The sequence below is a fragment of the Gekko japonicus genome, unplaced genomic scaffold (assembly GCF_001447785.1).
Source record: "Gekko japonicus isolate JY-2015 unplaced genomic scaffold, Gekko_japonicus_V1.1 scaffold766, whole genome shotgun sequence".
Lineage (NCBI taxonomy): Eukaryota > Metazoa > Chordata > Lepidosauria > Squamata > Gekkonidae > Gekko > Gekko japonicus.
In genome coordinates, this window is record NW_015172577.1 from 421,546 (window position 1) to 446,641 (window position 25,096).

General features: G+C 46.5%; 1 protein-coding gene across 1 annotated transcript in view; it reads right to left on the reverse strand.

The window, feature by feature from the left end:
- CNGB3 (cyclic nucleotide gated channel beta 3) overlaps window positions 1–23,296 on the reverse strand; it is a 64,423-nt gene extending 41,127 nt beyond the window's left edge. Inside the window, exons 1-5 of the mRNA XM_015421424.1 lie at window positions 23,280–23,296; window positions 16,178–16,329; window positions 12,198–12,383; window positions 10,716–10,924; window positions 406–456 (exon numbers count right to left, since the gene is read on the reverse strand). Of these exons, the coding sequence (XP_015276910.1) occupies window positions 406–456; window positions 10,716–10,924; window positions 12,198–12,383; window positions 16,178–16,329; window positions 23,280–23,296 (615 nt within the window). The remainder of the gene's footprint in view (window positions 1–405; window positions 457–10,715; window positions 10,925–12,197; window positions 12,384–16,177; window positions 16,330–23,279) is intronic.
- Between the last annotated feature and the right edge of the window lie 1,800 nt (window positions 23,297–25,096).

Consider the following 25,096-nt stretch of genomic DNA (forward strand, 5'->3'; position numbering starts at 1 on the left):
AATAAATTATTATACAAACTCAAAATTGAAATTATATCAACAAATCTATTTTAGCACCCATTTATATTCAGTTCCATTTTATTCATTTATTTATTCAAAATAGTTGCTTCCCATCATTTTAAGAAGAGTCAAAGATATTTTACCATACAAAAATACAGTTCATTAAAAAGCACAGACTGCAAGCAATAGATAAAAATAGCAGATACATCAATGTACAAGCAGCATAAAAAAGCAGAAAAATAAAATTTCATATTATACTGTGATATGTACACTTGTTATTGTAAGATTTTATTCATTGATTTATTACTTATGCATTACCTGTTTTCTGCAGTGAAGCCCAATCCATGGATATTTACTTGGAAAGTTGATTTATACCTCAGCATTCCTAATTTATTTCCTACTTACCCGAAATTTCACCGTAGTCCAGTAGTACTTCCTCATATCTTCTCTGTCTGTCTACAGTTGGAAATGGAAAGAAGCGGAACAAAACCCTTTGCTTAGTAAAACAAAACAAAGCTATGAATCTGCTAGTACAATGATAATCATTTGCTTTTATAACCACTAAAATCAATTCTTTTACAGCTGCAAATTGTTTAGGATCACCAAGAGGCTCCTGCACTATTTGGCTGATAGGAATGCTTAGTTCATGCACAAGTAACAGAACTGATTTAGAATACTGGATCCCAAACACCAAGCAACAATACCTATCTAGATCAGGGGTCCTAAACCTGTTGAGCCTGTGGGTGCCTTTGGAATTCTGACACAGCGTGGTGGATGCAGCCACAAAATGGCTGCCATAAGAGGTGGTGAGAACCACAAATTGTTAGGGAGTAAAGTTATGCAGAAGTGCTGTTTAACAGGATGCCTTTTAAAATGAACACATTGTTAACCTGTGGTGACAGTTGTTGCCATAGCAACATTTTTAAAAAATCTGCACAGTCATTCAGAACTCCTATGGACAATTGAAGCCTGTGGGGCAAAAGCCCCATCTGGCTCAGCCAACTTTCTGAAAACACTTGATGGCACTAGGAAAGGTGTTGGCAAGGCACCATGGTACCCACGGACACCACATTGAGATTGTTGCAGGATGTGCAATATGTCGGTGGCTTGCTCACAGATGCAATGCAGGCTTGTTAAACCATGCTCAGCTGAGATCTCATGGTCCAAAAGTTAGCTTGGGGCATTATGCATAGATAGATATGGAAAACATAATCTTAGGCTATGCCTTAGTCCAGTTAACATCAATTATGAGGCTTCACTGGAAGTATTAGAACACATTTGTTATTTTGTTGGTTTCAGTGGGAAATAACTGGGCAATCCTAAATGGAGTTACACCCTTCTAAATCCATTGAATTAAACGGGTTTAGAAGAAGTTAACTATGCTTAGTTGTGATTTACAGTGCAATTGTAATGTTAGCTGGATTAGGGTCTTTAACTACACAAGGAGAAATGCTCTTCTGTCCAAGCACAGGTTCTTTTTCCCCCCATCATAACATTTGGGTTGTGCAAATGGTTTGGAACACAAACAAGCCAGATTTCCCCTTGACTATTTTGTATAATACACTAGCTAGGGAGCAAGCCCAAGCAGGTCCACTCAGAAATGACCCCTCTGTTAGTCAATAGGGATTACTCCCAGGATGTGGCTTTAGGACTGCAGCCTAAGAATTCCTTCCAGCACCACTTCAGAGGCATGGGAGCCACTACAGAGTGTCTGATTTCAAATATTATGAGAAGAGCATGGCACTCTGAGGTCAAGTGAGAGGAGCTGATGATACATCTACTTCCATATCAGTACCTCCCTCCTTGGAGTCTGGACAACACTGGTGAAGAAAGGGACCTCATCATGGTCTTCTCTTACATGACCTGGGGCTTCCAGTGTTCTGAAGCAGGAAGGAAACAGACAACTACCACACTGCTGACGTAATGTCACAAGAGCGATTTCTACAAAGTTAAGGATATTTACTTGGAAACAGGAAGCCCATGTACGTAGGTAAACATAGTTTCCTGACGTTTTAGAGACTATAACATGTCATGATTGTAGGTTCTAAATTCTCTTTATATCCCACGTTTTCAGTTTAAATGAACTTTTAAATGTTCAGGAGGACGGGAGAGAGAGTGTGGTTGATGCAAATTTAAATCTGTTATGTATTGGGACCGAACCATTCCAAGTATGTCACACCAGAGACTGGCTGAGCTTGGAGTACAAGAACAATAGCCTACCAGGACTCTGGAAGTCACAAATCAAGTAGCAATATTATGTAAATAGCCTATCACTGAGAGTGGGTTTTTGGGTGTGGCAACTGCATGCTATTTAACAGAGCTGCGGCTCTGGGGTCTTGTCTTTGCTCTTGCTGAAATCTCTCCTTACATATAATCCTGTTTTGGCTCCCTCAGCTGCCACTCGGAAGGTCTGCCAATCCCCTGGCTGCATTGCCTCGCTGCATTGTCTCAGTCTCGTCCACAGAGCCAGTGGCCAGCATCTTGGCCTCAGTCTGGACAGAGCCGGTGAAGGGGATGGACGCTCCCCTGGGCAGAGGCTTATATAAGGAGATTGGCTGTTTCCAGCTCTCCCATTGGCTGTGCAGTGTGGTTCCATCAGCCATTAGGCCATCAGTACTCGTGTGCCATTGGCCAGGTGCTGGGTCTGCTCCTCTTCCCCGCCCATTTTCACTTCAGCCTCTGTTCCCTGTCAGATTTACTGGCAGATAGCTCTCTCTACTGAGGAAGAAGACACTTCTCTTGGCTCCTGCGTAAGAATAACTTTCCCCTCAGTGGCTGTTGGTAGGCAACCAAGCTTGCTTCTGTCAGTAAAAAGACAAAGGACTTTCAGAATAACCCCCTCCCCCACCCACTGCCAGCTTGGCCACTTTCCTGTCAGAATAAAATGAAAACGGTTCTCTCTCCTTTTTGGCTACACCATGGCTGGCTGGCTGGCTAATGAAGTGGGCCAGTGACCATCAAACCATTCTCTTCAACCCCCTGCTGTGCGGCTGACTTTCTCCTAGGGTTGCCAGTCTCCAGGTGGGACCTGGAGATCTCCTGCTGTTACAGTTGATCTCCAGATGACAGAGATCAGTTCCCCTGGATAAAATGGCTGCTTTGGAGGGTAGAACCTATGGCATTATACCCTGCTGAGTCCTTCCATCCCCCCCCAAAGGCTGCCCTCCACAGGATCCACCCCCCAAATCTCCAAGCATTTCCCTAATCAGAGCTGCCAACTGTACTTTCTCCTCAGTGCCTGTTGCTAGGCAACCAAGCTTGGTTCTGTGAGTAAAAGGCCCTTTCCACACCTATGTTGGCCTTTGGGAGAAAACTCATTGGGGCCAGTCCTGATAGGGTTGCCAACTCCAGGTGGGAAATTCCTGGAGATTTGAGGGATGGAACCTGGAGAGGGTGAGGCTTGAGGAGGGGTGGGACCTCAGACAGGTACAATGCCATAGATTCCACCCTCCAAGCCAGCCATTCCCTGATGGGGAACCATTGTTGCCAATCTCCAGGTGGGGGCTGGAGATCACTCAGAATTACAACTGCTCTCTAGGAGGGAAGGGGGAGGAGATGGAAAGCTGAGGCCAGGGGACAGATAACGGTAGGTTGACGCCTGGTTGGAAGGAGATAGGGTTGTCAGTTCCAGGTTGGGAAATTCCTGGAGATTTGAGGGGTGGAGCCTGGAGAGGATGAGGTTTGAGGAGGGGTGGGACATCAGACAGGTAGAATGCCATAGACTCCAGCCTCCAAACCAGCCATTCCCTCCTGGGGAACCACTGTTGCCAATCTCCAGGTGAGGGCTGGAGATAACTCAAAATTACAACCACTCTTCAGGTAGTAGAGATCAGTTCCTCTGGAGAAAATGGTGGACTCTGTGTCATTATACCCTGCTGAGGTGGCAACAGCAAATTGTCACTGAGTGCCCAAAGTCGGGGCACTCTCCCAGAGCCTCTTTCTAGATACCGTTGTATTTATTTCCACAACAGGCCTTATTCCTAGTCACAAATAAAATTGAGCTGATCACTAGACTTGAGCCTGCTCACCCATCGAACCCACTATTTAACAAAATCCTTGTTTGAAACAGAATTACAGGGTTAATAATCTTCACTGGGATATTGGAAACAAAGATCCCATAGAGGAGTCAGTCACTGAGGAGGAAGATGGATCTATAGGAGTGCAAAACAAGTCATCCAAAGTTGCATAAATGTGCTCTGATTAGCACTGGAACTGTCAACATTGCATCTATTAAGAATGATCAGATGTTTATTTTAAAATGTTCCTCTATGGGAACGGATGCTATTCCCTTACCAAAGAAATCTCATCAGAAGCTGCTAAAGAAATTTATACTTCTGTTATGTGTCACCACGTGAGTTCCATCTTTTCATAAGAAATCCATGAATGGTTGGAGCTACCCTCTACAATGAAAAGGAGTAGGAAGTTTCTTGTGTGTAAGCTCTTTGTGCGTGTGTGTGTGAGTGTATATGATAACTCATGTGTCCACATCAGATTGCCAGATCAGAATTTGTGCTATCACTTTGGTGGTGGTGGAAAGTACTGTCAGGTCACAGCTGGCTTATGGCAACCCCACAGGGTTTTCAAGGCAAGAGCTGAACAGAGATGTTTTGCCATTGTCTGCCTCTGCACAGTGACCCTGATATTCCCTGATGGTCTCTCATTCATGTCCTAAGGAGGGCTGACCCTACTTAGCTTCTGAGATCTGATGAGATCCATTTAGCCTAGTCCATCCAGGTCAGGGTTCCTTTACTTTAGGCCTTTTTAAAAAAGCTTCAAATTATACTCCCACCCCACCATGCAGAGAAGTGATTCTATAAAGTGCACACATCTTTTAATCAAGTTGCTTCCAGTTGCTTTCCATTTTATTGGGGCTGTAAATGGAAAACTAAAGGCTGTATTTAGACATGAATTCAAATGTCTGGTTTGATAGCAGCAAATGCAGCTTGTTGGTGTGCTCCCCCCCTCCCGCTTATGCACAGAGTACCAATGAACCTTTTTTGGCCTTGAATAGATCTATAATTAGCCATGATGTCTGAATGCGAGCATCTGGGCAAATACGGAGTTTGTCTCCTCTTGACAAAGGGAGGGTTTCAATGGTGGTTTAAGGGGAGGAAACAGCCCCCCATTTTCCCAGGTGCAAATAAATAAATAAAATTGAAAAGTACTCAGAAACGTGGAGTGATTTCAGCAAGAGTACTTTATTAAGCAGGAACAAGACAAAGTAAGCCGGCTCGCAGGCCGGTATATATGCACAGAAAACCCACCACCAAAACACGCCCCTATTCACCCTATAGGTTATTTACAGTAGCCGAGAGTCCCATAGGCTCTCGGCTGCGGACCTGGCCCTCTGATTGGTGCGGGCTAGGATCCGCTTGGCTATTGTTCTCAAGGAATGAAGCTTTAGGCTTGTGCTTGACCGCATGGCCCAACGGTCGCGCACGTGGTAATGGCGGAGTACATTACACTCCTCCCCCCATAGTCCAGACTACCCACACACAAAGTCCTGGAGGTACGCTGGGGCCTTCCTGGTCCTTGTGGAATGACGGAGTTCTGGGGTGATGTTCGGGGTTGCGACAGAGGCCCGTGGTGGGGAGGTTGGTTGTGGCGCTTCCGGTGGCGGCAGCGCAGGAGGTTCCGGGTGGACCCGGACTGGCACGGGGGCTGGGGCCGGCTGCTCTGGTGTGTGGACCGTCGCTTCATCTGACTCCGGGAACTCTAGGTCCTCGGGATTGTTCGGGAGGACCCGTTGCCGCAGTTGGTCGATGTGGCGGTGGAGCAGTTGGCCGTCCTCGCAGGAGACCTCGTAGGATCGAGGTCCTCGCACCCGTATGACTCGAGTGGGGATCCAGGGTGGCCCTAGCGCGTAGTTCCTGGCGTAGACTGGGTCTTCCGGGAAGAACCCCTTCATGGCTGGGTGTGACTCCGTTGTCGGTTCCTCCTCGGGGGCCCGATCCGGATGTAGCCGGTCCAGCCTGGAGGTTAGGCGGCGACCTAACAGGAGCTCAGCCGGGCTGCGACCAGTCTCGGTGTGGGGGGTCGTACACTGGCCAAACAGGAACACTGCCAACTTGTAGTCCCAGTCCTTGCTGTCGAACCTGCGAAGCGCTTCTTTGGTGGTGCGCACCATGCGCTCCGCCTGACCGTTGGTAGCCGGGTGGAACGGCGCTGACCGGACGTGGCGAATCCCGCAGTACCTCGTGAAGTCCTGGAACTCGCTGGAGGAAAAAGCCGTCCCGTTGTCCGTCACCAGGGTATCCGGAAGACCTTGGGCGCTGAAGATGTGCCGCATCACTCTGATGGCCGCCTTGGAGGAGGTTGACGGCCCGGTCACCACGCTGTAGGCGGCGACCAGGATGAAAAAGATTTGTCCCTGGAACGGCCCCGCAAAGTCCAAGTGTAGCCTGGACCAGGGTTTGTGTGAGGACTCCCAAGCCCGCGCAGGCGCTCGAGGAGGTGCTGGCCAGGAGGCCTGGCAGGGCTGGCATTGTTTCACCTGTCCCTCAATGTCCTGATCGAGGCCTGGCCACCACACATAACTCCGAGCCAGGGCTTTCATCCGCATCACGCCTGGGTGAGCCTCGTGCAGTGCTGCCAGCACCCGATCTCAGAGAGGGGGAGGGGTCACCACCCAGCCTCCCCACATCACACAACCCTTGTGCGCGGACAGTTCATCCTTACGAGAGGCGTAGGCCGTGAATTCTGGCCCCGCAGTGACCACCGGCCACCCCCTTCTCACCCAGTCCAGGACGCGGCAGAGGGTCGGGTCCCGGGCGGTGCGACGGGCCACCTCTCGCACATGGACAGGTTGGTCGGGCAGGGTCTCCAGAAGCACAATCTGGTGGGCTGGGCCCGGGTCCGGATCCATCGCAAGCAGAGGTAGGCAGCTCAAAGTGTCGGCGTGTCCCATCGCTTTCCCGGGGCGGTGTAGGAGCGCGTAGTTATAGCCTGCCAGGAAAATGGACCACCTGATCACTCGTGGCGAGGTCATCTGGGGGGTCTGGCGGTCTGGGACGAGCAATCCTAGGAGCGGCTTGTGGTCCGTTAAGACCGTGAAGGGCCAGCCGTAGAGGTAGTGGTGAAATTTTTTCACCCCGGCCACAATCGCAAGCGCCTCCTTATCAATTTGCGCATTATTGCGCTCAGCTGCCGATAAGGTCCGGGAGTAGTAGGCCACTGGGACCTCCCGGCCATCCGGCAGCTTATGCCCCAGGACCGCCCCGACCCCGTACGGGGATGCGTCGCAGGCCAGGACCACTGGTAGCTCTTCATTAAAGTGGGCGAGGACCGAGTTGAAGATGAGGAGTTCCTTCACCGCCCGGAATGCCTCCGCCTGAGCCGGTCCCCAGACCCATGGCGCGCCCTTGTCGAGAAGCCTGTGGAGGGGCTCTGCTACCGCTGCTTTCAAAGGGAGAAAGGAATGATAAAAATTTAGTAGGCCTAAGAAGGCCTGCAGTTCGGTTTTTGATGTGGGGGCGGGAGCGTTGGAGATCGCTGCTGTTTTCTCTGCCATGGGATGGATGCCCTGTGCGTCTACCGCGAACCCCAGGAACTCCACTTTGGGGACTCCCAGCAAGCACTTTTCTCGTTTCACCTTCAGCCTGGCCTGGTCGAAGCGTTGGAGAACAGTGCGGAGGTGGTCAGCGAAGGAGGCGGCATCGGGGGCGGCGATCAGCACATCATCTAAAAAGGGTTGCACTCCCGGGATACCTTTAAGGAGAGAATCCATAAAAGATTGAAAAATCCCTGGCGCCACTGAAACACCGAACTGGAGCCGGTGGACCTTGAAAGCCCCCTTGTGCATGGCAATAGTCTGGGCTTCCGCCGTGGCGGCGTCCACCGGCAACTGCTGGTAGGCCTGCGCCAAGTCCAGCTTTCCGAAGATGCGGGCCCCCGCAAGCGCTGCCAGCACATGGCTGACCACCGGCATGGGGTAGGCCTTGTTCAGTGTGCACTTGTAGACAGCGCAGATCCTGACGTCCCCATTAGGCTTCACCGGTGTGACGATTGGGGTCTCCCAACGGGCCGACGCGACTGGCTCCAGCACCCCTTGGGCTACCAGCCGGTCCAGTTCCGCCTCGATCCTTGGCCTCATCGTGAGGGGAGGATGTCTGGCCTTTATCCGGACGGGGCGGACTGCTGGATCCAGGTCCAGGCAGATGGGTGGCCCCGTGAACCTGCCGAGGGAACCATCGAAAACCCGCAGAAACTCGTTTCACACGGCCATGAAATCGAGACTCTGCAACTGGTTGAGCTGGTGGAGCCCCCTGATGGTCAAACCCAGCGGCTTAAACCAAGACATGCCCAGGAGGCTGGAAAGCCAGCCGCCCACCACCAGAATCTCTAGCTCTCCCTTAAAGTCCTGGAACTCCACCTTGAATTTGCCCCAGCCCCGTATAGCCACTGGATTCTTATTAAAATCCTGTAGTTTAAAGTGTGGCTTGCGCAGAGGGCCCCCCCCCCCTTGGGACACACTCTCCGCAGTGTCTCCTCCGAGATGATAGTGAACTCGGAGCCAGTATCAAGCTCCATGCTACAGGGGGACCCCTCTATACGGACCGAAACGTGGATTTTGTTTCGGCCGTCCCGGAGCACTTCACCTACCTGGGGCTGGGGCTGGGGCTGATGGGAAACGGTGTGGAGGTTGATGGAGTGGAGATCCACGGTGTGGATGGGCTCTGCCTGGTGTGTCGACTTCTTGTTTTGCTGTTGGCGGCCGTGGCAGACCCTCGCAATGTGGCCTTGCTTGTTTCAGGCCCGGCAGACGGCGTCCCGGAAACGGCAGTTCCAGCGCTCATGCGCCTCTCCACAGCTGGCACATGGTGGGGCTGGCTCAGATGTCCTCGTTGGCGGGGCTCCTCTCAAGCGGTGCGGTTGCGAGGGTTTACGATGGATTTGCAGGACCTCGTCCTCCTCGGAGTCGGCCGACTCCACAACGGTTTGGGTGCGATGGACCTAGTGTCCGCTGCGGCCTGGATGCGCTTTTTCGAAAGCCGCCGCGTCCTTTAAGGCCCGGGCCAGCGTGAGGTCGTCCTCTCTGATCAGGCGCCTCCTCAATTTTGCCTCTCGAAGGCCCACCAGGAACTGGTTAAGCAGTGTGTCTTCCAGGCTGGGGAAAGCACACTGCGTGGCGGCCCTTCGAAGGCTGGCCAGGAACTCGGCAGCTTTCTCCTCCGGGCCTTGGACTTTAGCGAAAAAGTCCATTTGTTCTGCAAACTTTGTGGGCTTCGGAGTGAGGTGAGCTGTGAGGGTCGCGATGAGGTCATCAAAACACTCCTCTTCTACTTCTTTGGGTGAGATTAGGTCCTGCAGGAGGAGGAGGGTATCCATCCCACAAAGGCATATGAGATGGGCACTCTTCATACCTGCGTCGGTGACCCGTAAACATCCGAGATAGTTCTTTAGGATCATCACCCATGTGGTCCATCGCTCGGGATGTGCCAGGTCAAAGTGAGCAATGCCTCGTGAGAGGTCCCGGCTGATGCGACAGCTGAGGCGGCACCCGAGGTCGATGAAGCCGAGGAAGTAGAGGAGGTGGATGCAGAGGTGGCATTTGGCTCCGACATTTTCGCTTGTCCGCTTGACCGCTCGGCGAGGCTGGCGAGGCGAGGCGAGGCTGGCCGCGAGGCGAGGTAGCGAGGAGAGGTGAGCGAACTTGCCGGGAGGCGAGGAGGCTGCGTGGAGCTGCGAGGCGGTGCTGGGAGGCTGCGGCGAGGCGAGGCGCAGCTAGGCTGGCAGGGTGAGCGAGCGCGGCGTGGCACGGGAAAACGAGGCACGGCGAGGCGCGGCTAGGCTGGCAGGGCAAACAAGCGCGGCGTGGCAAGGCGAGTTGCTACGGCGACAACGCGGTGAGGGCGATGCGAGGCGATGGCGATGCCCTGCTTGGTCTGACGGAGCGAGGCGCAGTGCGGTTGAGCGGTGATCCAAGACGAGCGGCGGCGGTCTCGATCGGGCTCGGTGCATGCTTGATCTCCTCCGGGTCGTTGTTCAGGAAGGGTAGTATCCCACCTTCGTCACCAGTGAAAAGTACTCAGAAACGTGGAGTGATTTCAGCAAGAGTACTTAATAAGCAGGAACAAGACAAAGTAAGCCGGCTCGCAGGCTGGTATATATGCACAGAAAACCCACCACCAAAACACGCCCCTATTCACCCTATAGGTTATTTACAAGGAACGAAGCTTTAGGCTTGTGGTCACGCACGTGGTAATGGCGGAGTACATTACAAAAATAAAATTTGATATTACAGCAAAGCATGGCCTGATTATGTGCTTCCCAAAAGCAGAAAGCCTTAAATCACGCTCTGCACCTAAGAGTCTGTGCCCACTACTGTCATCTGGTTGTAGCCACAGAATGTGGTCATAATAATTATACTTCTAGTGTATGATATTTCAACAAAGAAAAAACAGATCTCTGTCCAACAGGGCTTATAATCTAAATTTTGACACAAGGGTAGGCAAAGTAGGGCGGGGAAGAAGATAGAGGTAAACATATACATGAAGAATGCATGTGCAGTTCCTTGTGCTCAGGGTTAGTTACAGCAGGGGAATAATGTCTATGGCCCAGTGCCAAACATTTCAGAGGAAAGGAGTTTTTCAAAGCAGGAGCTGAAGATAGAGAAAAAGGCAATTTCATATAAGTGTTAATTCCAAACAAAAAGAGCCATGTTTGAAATGACAGAATTAAATGTGTACATTACCTCCTACCCATTCCTTACTTACTATGATATCTCCACCTCTTACAAATTGTAATCGGGGCTGAAATATCAGCAGATCACAGAGGTAGCAGAGGTCACAGAGGACGTCCATAGTGACCCAGTATACCAAGTTGGTAGTTGTTTGAACTGGGAACATGCATCGCATTGGGATGAGCCAGCAGTTCCAGTTATAGGCAAGGGTGACGAAGAATAACCATGTAACATAGAAACGATCTGGAAAAAAAATTGCATCTCTTTTAAAACTTTTTGTTTGAAACTTGACAGTGTGTTAACTAAATATGACGTTCCCATACCCAGTCTTCTTGATCCTGTCAGATTGTTAAGAAAGGGTACTGGGGACCACCACAAAAAAGGCTCCACCCTTCCCCATGGCAGCTAATCACAAAACATATTTCAGTTCTATAAAAATGTCCTGTGCCATGCATCCTTCTATGATAGAGGCATCTACTTTAAGCTATCCTTGCAGATCACAGGCGATGCCTCTTCCTCCCTCCTGAAGTACCTCCTGTCCCAAGGAGGCAAAGAAAATCCAGGATTGGCTCTTCACTTTGGGGAAACAATGTTCTTTGGCTCCAATTTCCAGAGAATTTTCATATGACAGCCTGTGTCAGTGGCCAAGATGAGTGTGCACAGCTGTGATGTACCGTACCTATGATGAACCCAACACTTTGCTGGTTAGGCAGCTGATAGGCAGTGACCCCAAGCTCCCAGTTTTTTCCACCTGCTCCATTCAAGACCCTTTGGATTATATCCTCCCAAAGCAAAAAATTCTAGAAAAAAACATTGGGTGCAATACTGAAGATCACTGATCTAAGCCATATAATTTAAAAAACAAACAAACTCCAAGACATCGCTATGATGTATGCATTACACTGCTGTTTAAAGGCCAAGGAACATGATACATGTCTGGAAGCATGCATCCCCAGTATGTAGTCAGGAGCTGTGGCCAATCCCAAGATTTAAAAGTAAAATTAAAGGTGGGATATAGGCTGAAAAAGTTGGAAATTACTGGACAGAATTAATGTCTGGAATTACAGATGCTTTGTTTTAGTAATGAATGGAGTAAACTACTCATACTAATCTATATGGATGGGTACAAACCACATTTTTGCAGTTTGTTTTGCGGCTGAACCACAGCTGAGTGACAAGGAGTAACCTGCTCTCGTCGCTCAGCTGTGTTGGCAGCTTTTACAGGGAGGAGTAGGGAGCTCCCGCTTCCCATGAACCTCCACGAACTGCCTTAAAAGTTTGTGGAGGCTTGTGGCCGGGCTGCAGTTCACGGACTTCAGTTCGTTAACCACAAACCAGTCAAAATTCATCACAAAGGTTCATCACAAATTCATCATGCCCATCCCTACTAACCTACCTACTTTCCTGGCTTAACATTTCCTCTGAGGTTTTCATAGGCTCTATGACCCCTTGATAAGCCATCAATAGTTCCATCCCATCTACAGCAGCTTTTTCTATGAGAAAGCATTCTTCCTACCTGTCAATGGATCCATACTTTGTGGTAGCTTTAGTTTCTTCAGGTATTCTTTGAAGGGTCGCCTCTTGAATTTACAGCATAGCATGTCACAATAGTGTTCTTCCTCTGGTACGGCAGCTTCTTCCTTTTTCACCTCTTTTTTCTCTTCTTCTTTTGGTGGGGGAGGTGGGGCTTCCTTTTTGGGTGCTGGACACAGTTTCAAAGAGACTTCCTTTAATATACATTTCCCGTAATAAAGACCTTTGAAGCTACAGCAAACTATGTAATCTAGCATTCACTCATTGGTGGCCTCTGTTAAGTGTCAGCAATATTTATGTTTGAAGTTTCAGAAGAGAGGTAGAAGGGGTGAAATCAACACTAATATGTACATCTGCCTACAAAATGTGGGGGGAAACCAGGTTGGCTCCAGATTAACATTTCCATAGGTACAAGGAGGCAAATTTTTCTGTATTCCCTCTCCCCCAGCAGCTCAAAATGCCCTCCAATCCTGCTTCAGGGGGTCTCCTGTCCTCCAAGAATAGGATTTTGGGAGGCATTTTGGGTTGCCAGAGAAGGAGGGAATCAGGCTATGTGGGCAGGAATTTTGCAACCTAGTCTGGATCCAAGTCCTTTTTATTAATTATCTTCTTGGAACAACATGTTAAGTATTGCAAGTGTGGTCATGGCACTTGTCCTGATCTGGTATTGTCAGCCTGATAACTAATGAGGGGCACCACACTGCAAAAAGTCTGTTCAATCCCATTTTAATTTCTAGCTATAGAATTTTTCCCTAAAAAGGCAAGGACTAAAAGTGAAATTGACTAGATAGTATGGTAGGGTTTATGATTTAGTGAAATTCATTTCTAATTTAGAAACAAAGGATGCAATCCTAAAAATATTTTCCTGAAATTAAGCCCATTGAATAAAATGGGACTTGCTTCTGAGTAGGGCTGCTAAGATTGCTTCCCACACAACCTTTCCAAGTATGCGTGTGTGAGAGACTGCTTGCTTGCTCACCCTCAACACTCAACAGTGGGAGGGCTTCTAGTGTTCTGGCCCCACTACTGGACCTCCTGATGGCACCTGGTATTTTTGGCCACTGTGTGACAGAGTGTTGGACTAGATGGGCCATTGGCCTGATCCAACATTGGCTTCTCTTATGTTCTTACCCTATTTTCTCTCAGACCCAATAACACAGAAGTACAAAAACTATACAAACAGATCAAAGTTTGAGTCCAGGGGCACCTTTCATTCAAGGTATGAGCTTTTGTGTGCACGCACACGTCCTCAGCTAAAACTTCGTTGGTCTTAAAGGTGCCACTGGACTCAGGGCCGGCTCACTCACTAGGCGAACTAGGCGATCGCCTAGAGCAGGACGGCCCTTAGGGGCACCAAACTGCACCCGGCCCCGTACTCTGGGAGTTTCTTGATTATTTGTGTTTTTCATTCTTCCTTAAATGCATTTATTTTTGAAAATGGGTGGGTGCACGGGGCCCCCAGAAGGGATCCTCACCTAGGGTGCAAAATAAGCTAGAGCCGGCCCTGACTGGACTCTGTTCTAATGCTTCAGACCAATACAGCTGCCCACCTGGATCTATGTACATGTACAGATGATCATCTTTAAATGTATCTTTTTTAAAAAATAGAAAACATTAAACTGTTCCTGGCATGAAGAAGAGAGGTTATCTTACTCGTAATGGATATGAACCAATAGGAGTGACCACAATACAGGAGTGACCACAAGAGTCCAACCACAATGTATATACCTGTCCATTGTGTTGGTGATGGTTGTGCTGCCTGGAATTAGTTCTATCTTTTCACAGATATTGCTTGAAAGCACTACTCAAATCTGCACCATCATTTTGGCCACAAAATCCAGCAGGATGCACAACTTATTTTGTATCCTGTAGGCGTCTGCAATACCACCTCCACCTTCCTCAACAGCTATAGTCAGTACACAACTGATACTTGGAGACACTGGGGGACTGGATGTGGGAGTGGTGTCAACTGAAGGCTAAAGATGATTTGAAAATAGATATACAATCTGTTGTGGATGAGGCTGAAGGATCAGACCCACAGGTTAAGGATGCTCCCAGATCTATCACTACTATTTAGTGACCAGTTGGCAGGGATGGCCAGGAGTGCTTTTCTCCACAGCTTAGGCTGGTTTCGGCATCTTAGGTATAAGTCCCACCAAGGCTGTGATGTGGAGTGAATATTATTTTCACATTGATTTTCATTGATTTGGCTTGTATGCTTGCTATTGTTGTTCATGCTATTTATTTTGTACTGTGGCTTTGTCATTTTTATCAGCTAATGTTTTTATTGCTTCTTGGTATTACTTGAAAACCACCTTAAGTGTCCCTTTCTTTTTTTTAAAGCAGGCGACAGAATATAGATTGCTTAAAGAAATAAAATATATTTCTCAGAGGTGTCCTGGGGAATAAATTCATCTCAGCAAGGAAAATCAAAATCTCCAGTCAAAGGAGAGGTAAAAGATTGTGTATTTGCATAGAATTATAAAGATGAAATAGTTAGTGTCTGAAATTTCAGTCTTCTCCTTTCTTGGCAAACATAAAAAATAGATGAGCTTTCATTAGCCAGCTTGGTGTAGTGGTTAAGTGCACGGACTCTAATCTGGGAGAACCAGGTTTGATTCCCAACTCCTCCACTTGCACCTGGCTGGATGACCTTGGGCAAGTTGTAGTTCTGATAAGAGCTGTCCTTGAAAAAGAGCAGTTTCTGTCAGAGCTCTCTCAGCTCCACCTACCTCACAGGGTGACTGTTTGGTGAGGGGAAAGGAAAGGAGTTTGTAAGCCGCTCTGAGACTCCGAGTGAAGGGCAAGGTATAAATCCAACCTCTTCTTCTTCTGTCTTAATCATCCTACTAAATTTGTCTGGCCTGTTAAACTCAACTCAGCAGAATTATGGATACCATTCCCAGTGAACGATAGAATATGTGGTCTATATAGTTCCTTCCTGGCGCACTGCAGACTAAGAAATATACGTTTATTTTGTTAATTAAGAATGGTGCTATGGCTTCTTGAATTCTACTTGACAAAGCTGTATTCCTTAATGAAAATGAAAGATGGATTTTATGCCCAGAATTTTGTTCTGTTTCATAACAGACATTTCCTTCCTGGATTCACACGTAAGCTTTTGGCCACTCAGATATACTTTTGGTCCTCATTAATGCAGATATATAAAAACCCGCTTAGAGTCTAAAGTATGAATAGTATAGAATAGTTGCCTTTACACCAATAATCTTTTAGAGCACTGTGTTTTGAACAGTGCTCTGAGGAACCACATCTCCCTTACTGAGAAGACTAGTAATGGCAAAATAGCATCTATGAATTTTGCAGCCAGTTCCAGGCTACCATCACTGATCTTTTGCTTCAATGCACAGACAGTGGTGACTGCTGGATGTGATACAGATGCTTTATCAGTTCATGCTGTACAACAGTGTGATGCACCAGGTCATATGGAACAGTATGCCCCTGGAAGAGCATTATGCTCAGGAAATAAGAACTTCCCTGTGGTCCTTGGCCCAAGAGACGTCCGACTGTCTTCAACCAGGGCAACGGTTTTCTTGGTCCTGGCCCCTGTCTGGTGGAACACTCTGCCAGATGACATCCATGCCCAACTTATACAACACAATTTATACAACACAACTTCAACTTGTAATCAGCCTGGCCAAATACAACCTGTGTGTGTCGTCTATTTGGGACTGCAAAAATGGAACAGGGAGCTGCTGATCACCTGGTTGGCCACAATGTGTTTGGTTTAATAGAACTTCAGGTTATGAAGCCCTGATCTCTATGACCAGGTTCTCAGAGCTGACAATTTCACAAACAGTGAATGCAACTGGCAACAATATAGTTTAAACCAATCTATCACCTCCAGCACTAGCTTATTGTTTTGAAGCATTTTAGATGTGTATATGACAGTCCAGTTTTCATTTTAACGTTTATAAGAGTAGACTTGGAACTCAGTGAACTTACAAGCTGTTGGACTGACTTCAGGTGAGGAGAGGACTGGATCTTTTAGCCTTTCTTTATACGTGGCTGTCCTTTCTCGAATTTTTTTGAGAACCTCTTGTAGCTGGACTTGAGCATATGCATTTATGGGGGTTCCTGGTGGCATTTTCTCAGTGCTGTTAAAGAAAAAAAAAAGGATCAGAGTTAAAAACTTTGAAATGTAACAGAGCCCCAGCCTTGAACTGTTGGTCAAAAGAGTGGGCCTAAAGCAGATCTCTACAATTTATAGAATTGCCATCCTCCAGGCTGGGCCAGGAGATCTCCTGGAATTACTAACCGATTTCCAGACTACAGAGATCAGCTTCCATGGAGAAAATAGTTGCTTTTGAGGGTGGGGTGTATAGCATTATGCCCAATTTAAGTCCCTCCTCAGGCTCCATCCCCAAATCTCCAGGAATTTCCCAAACTGGACAACCCTAACAGTCTATAAACCATAAATTGAACCCAGTCCACCAGCAACATATACAGGGAGATCCAGAAACCAATCTGCTGCTGTCTTGCATAGTTTGGTCTTCAGGCAGACAGCACAAAGTTCTTCAAGCCCCTGGAAATTATGGTCAGTTTGGTGAGTTGCAATAGTTGCAAAATCATGTGGCCCTTTAATAGAGAGTTTCAACAGGTGCAGCCTTTCTTACTTCTGTAGTGTAAGAGTAGTGTAAGAGAGCCAGTTTCGTGTAGTCGTTAAGTGCGCGGACTCTAATCTGGGAGAATCGGGTTTGATTCCCCACTCCTCCACTTACACCCGGCTGGATGACCTTGGGCAAGCCATAGTTCTGGCACAGCTGTTCTTGAAAAAAGAGCAGTTTCTGTCGAGCTCTCTCAGCCCCGCCTACCTCACAGGGTGCCTGTTGTGGGGAGGGGAAGGGAAAGGAGTTTGTAGGCCGCTCTGAGACACCTTTGGGTAGTGAAGGGTGGGGTATAAATCCAATCTCTTCTTATTCTTCTAAGAGGCATCTATCAGAGTTCTGGCTTACCCACACCTATTAAAGGTACAGGAGCTCAGTGCTTTTGGTCATTCTAAAATGGTCAGTTACGAGAGGTCACTGATTCAAAACAAGTATTCCAAACTTTTTCGAAGGACACAAACTATCATGATTTTTATTTTTAGACCATATATCATGAGATGGCATAGAAAAACCATCGTCAGAAGATGAAATCGATTGCAGGTTTATCTAATACTACCAAGACTCAAATTAAAATCCAGGTTGAAACCCAAGTTGAAAATTGCAGCAGTGATCAAGCAGGTATGTCACATGCCAGGGCATCCTAATGCTGGGGAAGGAAAAGGAAAGCACAGCTGCAAGGGACAACAAGTAAGGCAAAGGTGGGTCTCCAAGGGTAACTAAGAAGCAGACAGGAGGAATGACAGCAAGCGCTAGCTCCCTATGGAGCAAAGGTCCCCTTTGGAGTAGAGGTGTCCTGGACAGAAAGAGCTGTCTCAGGCATCAAGAAAAGGAGACAGCAAGCCAGTGTTGCCAGAAGGGGTATAAAAGGCCCCTGAAGTAGGAAGAAGTAGCTGACTAGCACAGTTATGAAGGAGAACAGCCAGCCAGGCTTGAGGATTTTGCAGTTTGGAAAGATGAGAAGCTCCCTGGAAGTAGGCAGGCAATATTTCTTGTCAGGAGTAAAGCAGGTACTATCTCCTTGGGTATGACCAAGGAGCTTTGTTTGGGCTTAACTTGGCTGGAAGGGTGCCATGGTCTGAGGCAGTAGCGAAAGGGTTTGGGGAGAAGCCCATGCCTGGAAGCTGACCTGCAGCCTGGGTTAAAGCCGGGGAAAGTGCTGATTGGCTGATTGACTGCCTGGCTAGACTGGCTATTAAGATTATAAATTGGCTGTTGTAAGTGACTGGATCAATTAAAGCAGTTATTGGATGGTCCTTAGTAAAGTGGTGGAAAGATGGGATACTACAATGAGGGAATGCCCCCTGGCTGGGTTTACAGACTCATTTAAAACTAACCCCAAAGAGGAAAAACAAAGGCCAGATGTTTCCTACACTGAGGGCCTACAAAACAAAATGTCTTTACCTAACTTGAGTTGCGGTGGCTCAAGTGGTTAAGACGCTGAACTGCAGGCTGTGGAAGGTTGGTAGTTCAGCAGTTCAAGACCCGAGTTGCCGCATGACGGAGTTAACTCCCGTCTCTAGTTCCAGCTCCTGCCAACCTAGCAGTTCGAAAGCAAGAAATTGCAAGTCAATAAATAGGTACCACTTCAGGTACCTTGATGTTTAGTCATGCTGGCCACATGACCACGGAAATGTCTTCGGACAGTGCTGGCTCTTCGGCTTTGAAACGGAGATGAGCCCTAGAGTCGGATTTGACTGGCTTTCGAGCAAGGGAACCTTTAACTTTTAACACCTAAAACTCAGTTGAATAGAATAAAGAGGTGCCACAACTGAGAAAGTGCTAGTTATCAACCTCAAGGTGGGAGCTGGCATTCTACTGAAATCATGACTGATCTCCAGACTGCATATATCAGTTTCCCTGGAGAAAATATCATTTTCAGAGTGCTATTGGTATACCACTGAGTCTAGGACAAGTGGCTTTCCCAGAATGGCTGCAAAGGGTGGATGGTCTACGACTTCTGCTTCTTTTATCAGATAGCATGGTGACGAGAAACACTGATTGTTACTTATAAAGGCACTAAAGTCCAGAGGTTGGTTTGTGATTGAGAGAAGTTTGGGATTGCTGTCAGCTGGCAACCTCCTATGGGTCTTAATGGATTTTTTCTCCTTAACTATTAGGAAAATGAAGACAATTTTGCAAGGTCTTTGTATATTGAGAGGAATGTAATAGCTGCTAGTTAGGCTCAAACTGTTGTTATGCCATACAGAAGCCTACAAGTGGTAAAAACTAGGGAAAAGGCAGAAATGAGGAATGATACAAAGGAAATTTAAATTTAAAATTTGTATTTTGGTGAGATGTGACCTCACAGGAAGGGGAGGAGTTGGAGGATCTGACTAGGATGTGTTATCACAGGATGTAATGTCACACCTTTGCTGAGTTCCCTCCCATCCCCCAAGTCCACCATCTTGAGACACGGCTTTCAATCTCCAGGAGTATACCAAGCTCCTTGAAGGCACCTCACCTGAAGGGGACACATAGAGAAGGGGTTCTATTCCCTGTATGGTTACTTGCTGCATAGGGCCTAGGCAGATAAACAGAAGCAGTGCTTTTGTGTATGTATTTTATTTTTTAAAAAAAGGTCCCGGTATTTAAGATTGTATCAATTCCCTCATCAGGACTAAGGGCCCCCCACAAAGGGGTTAGTACTCAGTACTGGTGAATACCACCCCCTTCCCCACCCAAAAAACACCCTGATACACAAGTGTGTTTTATGTATAATAGTGGCTGAATTGGAAGCACCACTTGCTAAGAGTTATAGTCTGGCAGGAAACAGGAGGGAAGAGACTTGGCCTGGGCCTATGTTATTGAGTGATATAGCAGTAGTTGGGAGTGTTTAAGTTATACAAGTACCCTTAGTTTGGAACTTAAATTGTGGCTCTGTGCCTTGACATGACAACAGGCTACGCTTTTCCAGCAGCTGACAGATGCTGTTGTGACACTTGTATGATCTTGGGGAATGTCTTGGATGAGGTAAAACACAACCCTTCTGTAAAAATTATTTTCCCCCCACTGTGAAATGGACTAGTGAATTACAGTTTGTTTATATTGACTCAGTACATTAAATTGTGCTGAGCCTGCACTGCAGCGGCTCTCCCTTCTGACCCCCCCCAATTCACTCAGAATGTGAAAGGAAATCCGCTGAGGCATGAGCAAAATAGGGCTGAAAGCAGCTGCAAAAGAGAGCCTGCATTTAATATTCTGAAAGCTTGTTAATGTATTTTAAGGGAGCATAGAGAATAGACTTAAGACACAAATGTATGGTTTGTAAACATGTGATTGATTGGATTCAGTTTGAACCGCCAAACATTGAACATTATGTATATACAAGAATCTCTAGGGTCTGCAGATCAGCATGCAACAGGAGTAGGGCATAAGTTTAAGTGATCAGTCGGAAAAAATTGTTCTGCTTTTCGCTTAAAGAAAAAAAACCCCATTGCTTTGCTATAATGCTTGAAATAAAGGAACCAGTGTTCACTGTTTCAGGAGTCTTATTTGTATGAGATTGTCCAAGATAGTTATGGGACATGTAAAGGGTCTTCTCTACTTGTTTGTCCTCCCCACTGATTGCTCAGATAACTTTTCACCACTGTTTCCTCTCCCTATATCTACATATCTGAAAGGTACTGAGACTGATGCATAGTTGAGTGTTTTTCAGCTCATACTGCTTAAATGCACAACAACCACTCCACCCACACACACCCATACACCCGTGATTGGCTATTTACATAATCCTACATCTGATAGGGTTCCTTTAGGATCCTGGTCAGCCGATAGGCTGTTACTAGGATCCTAGGTGCCCATTGTCTCTGAGATAGAAGCTCTGGTTTACCTAGCTGACCGCGAGTGCAGAGCGACCACATACGCAGTCTAAGTTGGTACACAACAATATCTTTCCTCAAGGAGAAACGTGTGTAACCACCATGCACTGTCTGTTCCCAGATATCACGTTCCCACCAACCTGCCCTCTCCTGATCTAAGTGCAATCCAGAGGTCTTGGAAGAGAAAGTACCATTTATTCCTGTCTTCATTTTTCATTACTTCTCTAGAATACCCAGACTGGCTGTTAGCTGTCCTGGGTTACCTGATTCTGCTTGATTCTTTCAGTGTAATGTTTGTCATAGCCATATGCATGCTTAATGAATATTACAACTTCAGGCTGGGAAAATGGAGGGGGGCGTAGCTCTGGGAGGGACCTCAGCAGGGTATATTGCCATAGTCTGCCCTCTAAAATAGCCATTTTCTCCAGGGGAACTGATCTTTATAGTCTGGAGATCAGTTGTAATTTGGGGAGGTCTCCAGGCCTCACCTGGAGTTCAGCAAACCTATCTCCATGCTCCATCGCTGATTTAAATTGGGCACACACCTGAGAAGAGTGGAATTTCAGGACACACCTCTAATGTTTGTCAGCCATTGGCTAGCAAATGGTAGAAAAGGGAGAAAAGAGGGACGGAGGGAATGACATTGCACTAATGGCACAACATCACTTCCTGGAAATATCTGGAAGTGACATGTTGCCAAAGTGCTCTAGGATTCAGACCAAAGTCTGTGTGAAAAACAATTCCCCTAGCAAGTCCACTCATATCACACTTTTCCTGAGTCACTGCAGTGAAAAAGTGCTTGTCTGCTCCACTCAAGTGGTAAAGCAAAAAGTGTCTCAAGCATCCCAAAACTGCCTCCATGAACATTTTCAGATATAAATCAAACATGAACCTTTTCCTTCCCCCCAACTATTTTTGAACCTTTCCCTTTGTCCCTGTGTCTTAGTAATATACTTCATTGCACCTGTTACTGTCAGTGGTGAATCTGAAATCCAGAAAATTCGCCCAATGTGCCTGACTGAGATCTCATGTTTCCTAGTTTTTGGAAACAGAGGGGGAGACTGAATAGAGGCTTGTCCAGTGGAGATGAGAAAAAAACCTATAGCCTGACCTGTGGGAATATCCCATGGTATTCTTAATTCTCCTCAAGGGTGGCCCCTCCTGAGGAAAACTGGGGTGCAAGTCCTTGGTGGCTACCCAAGCTCAAGTGTTTTGGAACAGGTGAGATCCTGGGTCAAGATCTTCAGAGTCCTTGCAGATGACCACTGGGAAAATGGATATTTGCTTAACAACCTATTTTATTTACATTCATAGATACTGAAGAACCTTTACATGGCTTAAATTATTTCTTATAGTTATGTTAGCATGGCCTGGCAAACATTTTGGGAATGACTGGACAAGTAATAAGGCCAGTTTCTCATCCTTCATGTTTTGGGAACTGGAACTCTAAATTATTTGCCCACTTTTTCTCTACTCATTTTCAGTGCCAAGGAATAATTTTCCTGTTAAAGCAAGATATTATGACGGATATTCTGGCTATTGTTCAAATGTAAACAAACATTGCATCGTACGTGTTGCTAGTGTGATTGTTTGATTGTAATAAATTGAGGTTATCCAACAGTGAGTGCCAAAGGCCGCTTTAATGAGTCATATATGAGATTCAGTGTGTTTTGGGGCTATCCCAGTAAATATGTTTGTGTAAGATATTGTATAATCCATAATCTTTCCAACAGAAATGTGAGAATTCTGAGGTCAAGAAGTTTTAGAATAAGGGCGTATTCCATAGCACAAACACTGTCACTGTTTGGCAGAGAAGGTATCTCCTTGGGAGGTGGGATAATCGTGGACCACTCTTATAACTAATCATTACATCATTCTTTGCCTACTGGGTTGTTGATTTCTGCTGTGCTCTCTCACTGTCTTCTGTTCCTTTCCCTTGCCTATCCCTTTCCTGTTTTGTTATCTCATCACTTAATAAAATGCATATGTTGATGCATTCATCCTTTTATTAAGGAGTTATACTTTAATGGAACACAGTGTGGCAGTAACAAAGGTCCTTGATTTTTTAAAAAACAAAAGCTCTCTAACCTATAGCTATTATTCTGCTACCTGAAGCACCGCTGGCTGATACTTAGGATGGTACCAGGTTCTGCAACCCCACCGTTTTGCCTTGAAAACCTCTTTTTTAATCCGGTCTGTCCTTTGTGCAAATCAAAACCATGAGCCTTGCTTTATTTTTGTCATTTTATGTTTCCTTTAGTCGTAACATCTTTCAACGTTATTTCCTATAATAAATAAAATGCCACAAAAATCTGTACTTTACATAAGAGTTTCCTAGGTAGCTACAGTTCCTGATAATGTATTTTATGTTATATTTGGAGACTTGTTTGCACACATGCATGCTGTTCAAGGTATACATTATTTAGATAGAGGAGGCTTTCATTTTACTGGGCATAGTGTGTGTTCATATTTGCGAACACCCATCTCCTCTTTAAATGTTAGAGGGAAGACATGACTGACATGCTATGAAGATATAGTAATCCTGCCATTTCTATAAATGAGATGGTCCACACATGTTTAACTAAGGTACCTGAAGGACTTCCTACTCTTATACAAGCTTACCTGACCATTCCAGTCATCTTTGAAGGCCCTGAAGACAGGTGGCAAACTGGTCTTCTTGGTCATGATGCAGAAATTTTGGGACTCCCTCCCAGGAAGATTTTTCTGTCTCCCTCTATTATTGTCTTCTACCAGCAAGTAAAGCTCTTTTTTTTTGGTTTGTCATTCCCTTGGAGTTGTAGTAGATAACTCACTGAAAATGTCGAGACAGTGTGTGACTGCAATAAAGAAGGCCAATGCTATGCAGGGGATTATTAGGAAGGGTATTGAAAACAGATCAGCCAATATCATAATGCCCCTATATAAATCAATGGTGCAACCTCATTTGGAATACTGTGTGCAGTTCTGGTCACCACACCTCAAAAAGGATATTATAGCTTTGGAAAAACTGCAGAAAAGGGCAACTCGAATGATAAAAGGGTTGGGACACTTTCCCTATGAGGAAAGGTTAAGGCGCGTAGGGCTCTTTAGCTTGGAGAAACGACGACTGAGGGGTGACATGATTGAGGTTTATAAGATTATGCATGGGAAAGAGCAGGTAGAGAAAGAGGTACTTTTCTCCCTTTCTCACAGTACAAGAACCCGTGGGCACTCCATGAAATTGCTGAGCGGTCGGGTTAGAACAGATAAAAGGAAGTACTTCTTCACCCAAAGAGTGATTAACACTTGGAATTCACTGCCACAGGAAGTGGTGGCGGCTACAAGCATGGACGGCTTCAAAAGGGAATTAGATAAGCATATGGAGCAGAGGTCCATCAGTGGCTATTAGCCACAAGGTATAGATAGGGACTCTGGGGCAAGTGATGCTCTGTCATCTTGGTGCTTGGGGGAGATGTCAACAGTGGGAGGGCTTCTAGTGTCCTGGCCCCACTGGTGGACCTCCTGATGGCACTGGTATTTCTGGCCACTGTGTGATACAGAGTGTTGGACTGGATGGGCCTTTGGCCTGATCCAACATTGGCATCTCTTATGTTCTTATGACTTGACCATACCGCACAACTCAAGACAGATCTAGGTACAGCTAAGCAATATAAAAAGATACATGAAAGAAAGGTTACTGGCTAGTTCACTTACAATCCTTGAACATGGAAGGAGACTGCCTGCTGGTTGCATACTGGACCCCCCCCCCAAGTTGCATGTGTAAGCATCCTTTTGTAACCATCAAAAATGACCCATGTGAGCTTCCCCTCTCATGCCAGCCAAACAAGAGCAAAAAGCAATGGACTCCAGACAAAGGAACAGCTCCCCCTTCCTAGACCCTGCCCTGCATGGGCTCCTGGGGCCTTAGCCAATCCAGGTTCCAGATCCCAGGGCTTAAGCCTGCCAGAACATGGTGCCTCCAATCAAAGAGCTAGCATGTTTTCTTTTTGGATTATAAATGGACCTCTGTAGCCAGTGAAGTGTATCTTTCCCACACTCTGCCAGTCTCTGGGATGCCAACTCAGCCTTCCAGCTCCAATACTGTCCAGTATATGTTGCCCATCTGTCCCACATCCACAACAGCTCTCCTCCCTGTTTGTATGCTTTTTAAAATAGTTTTTACGTTATAGATAGATATTTGTAGTTTAAATGCTTTTTAATGCTTGAAATAATGTAATGTTGACCAACAAAAGAAGCCTGGTGTGATAAATTAGCCGAATATGCTATAATGGCAAAGTTAATGAATCAGGTAAACAAAAGACCAATTAAAGAATTTCAGCAGAAATGGAAAGCATATTACTCATATTATGGTAAAGGCTAATAACTGATGAAAAGTCCGTATTACCTGAAATAAAAAATTGGCACCTCTTGAAGTAATCATAGTCATTGTTAATGTAAAA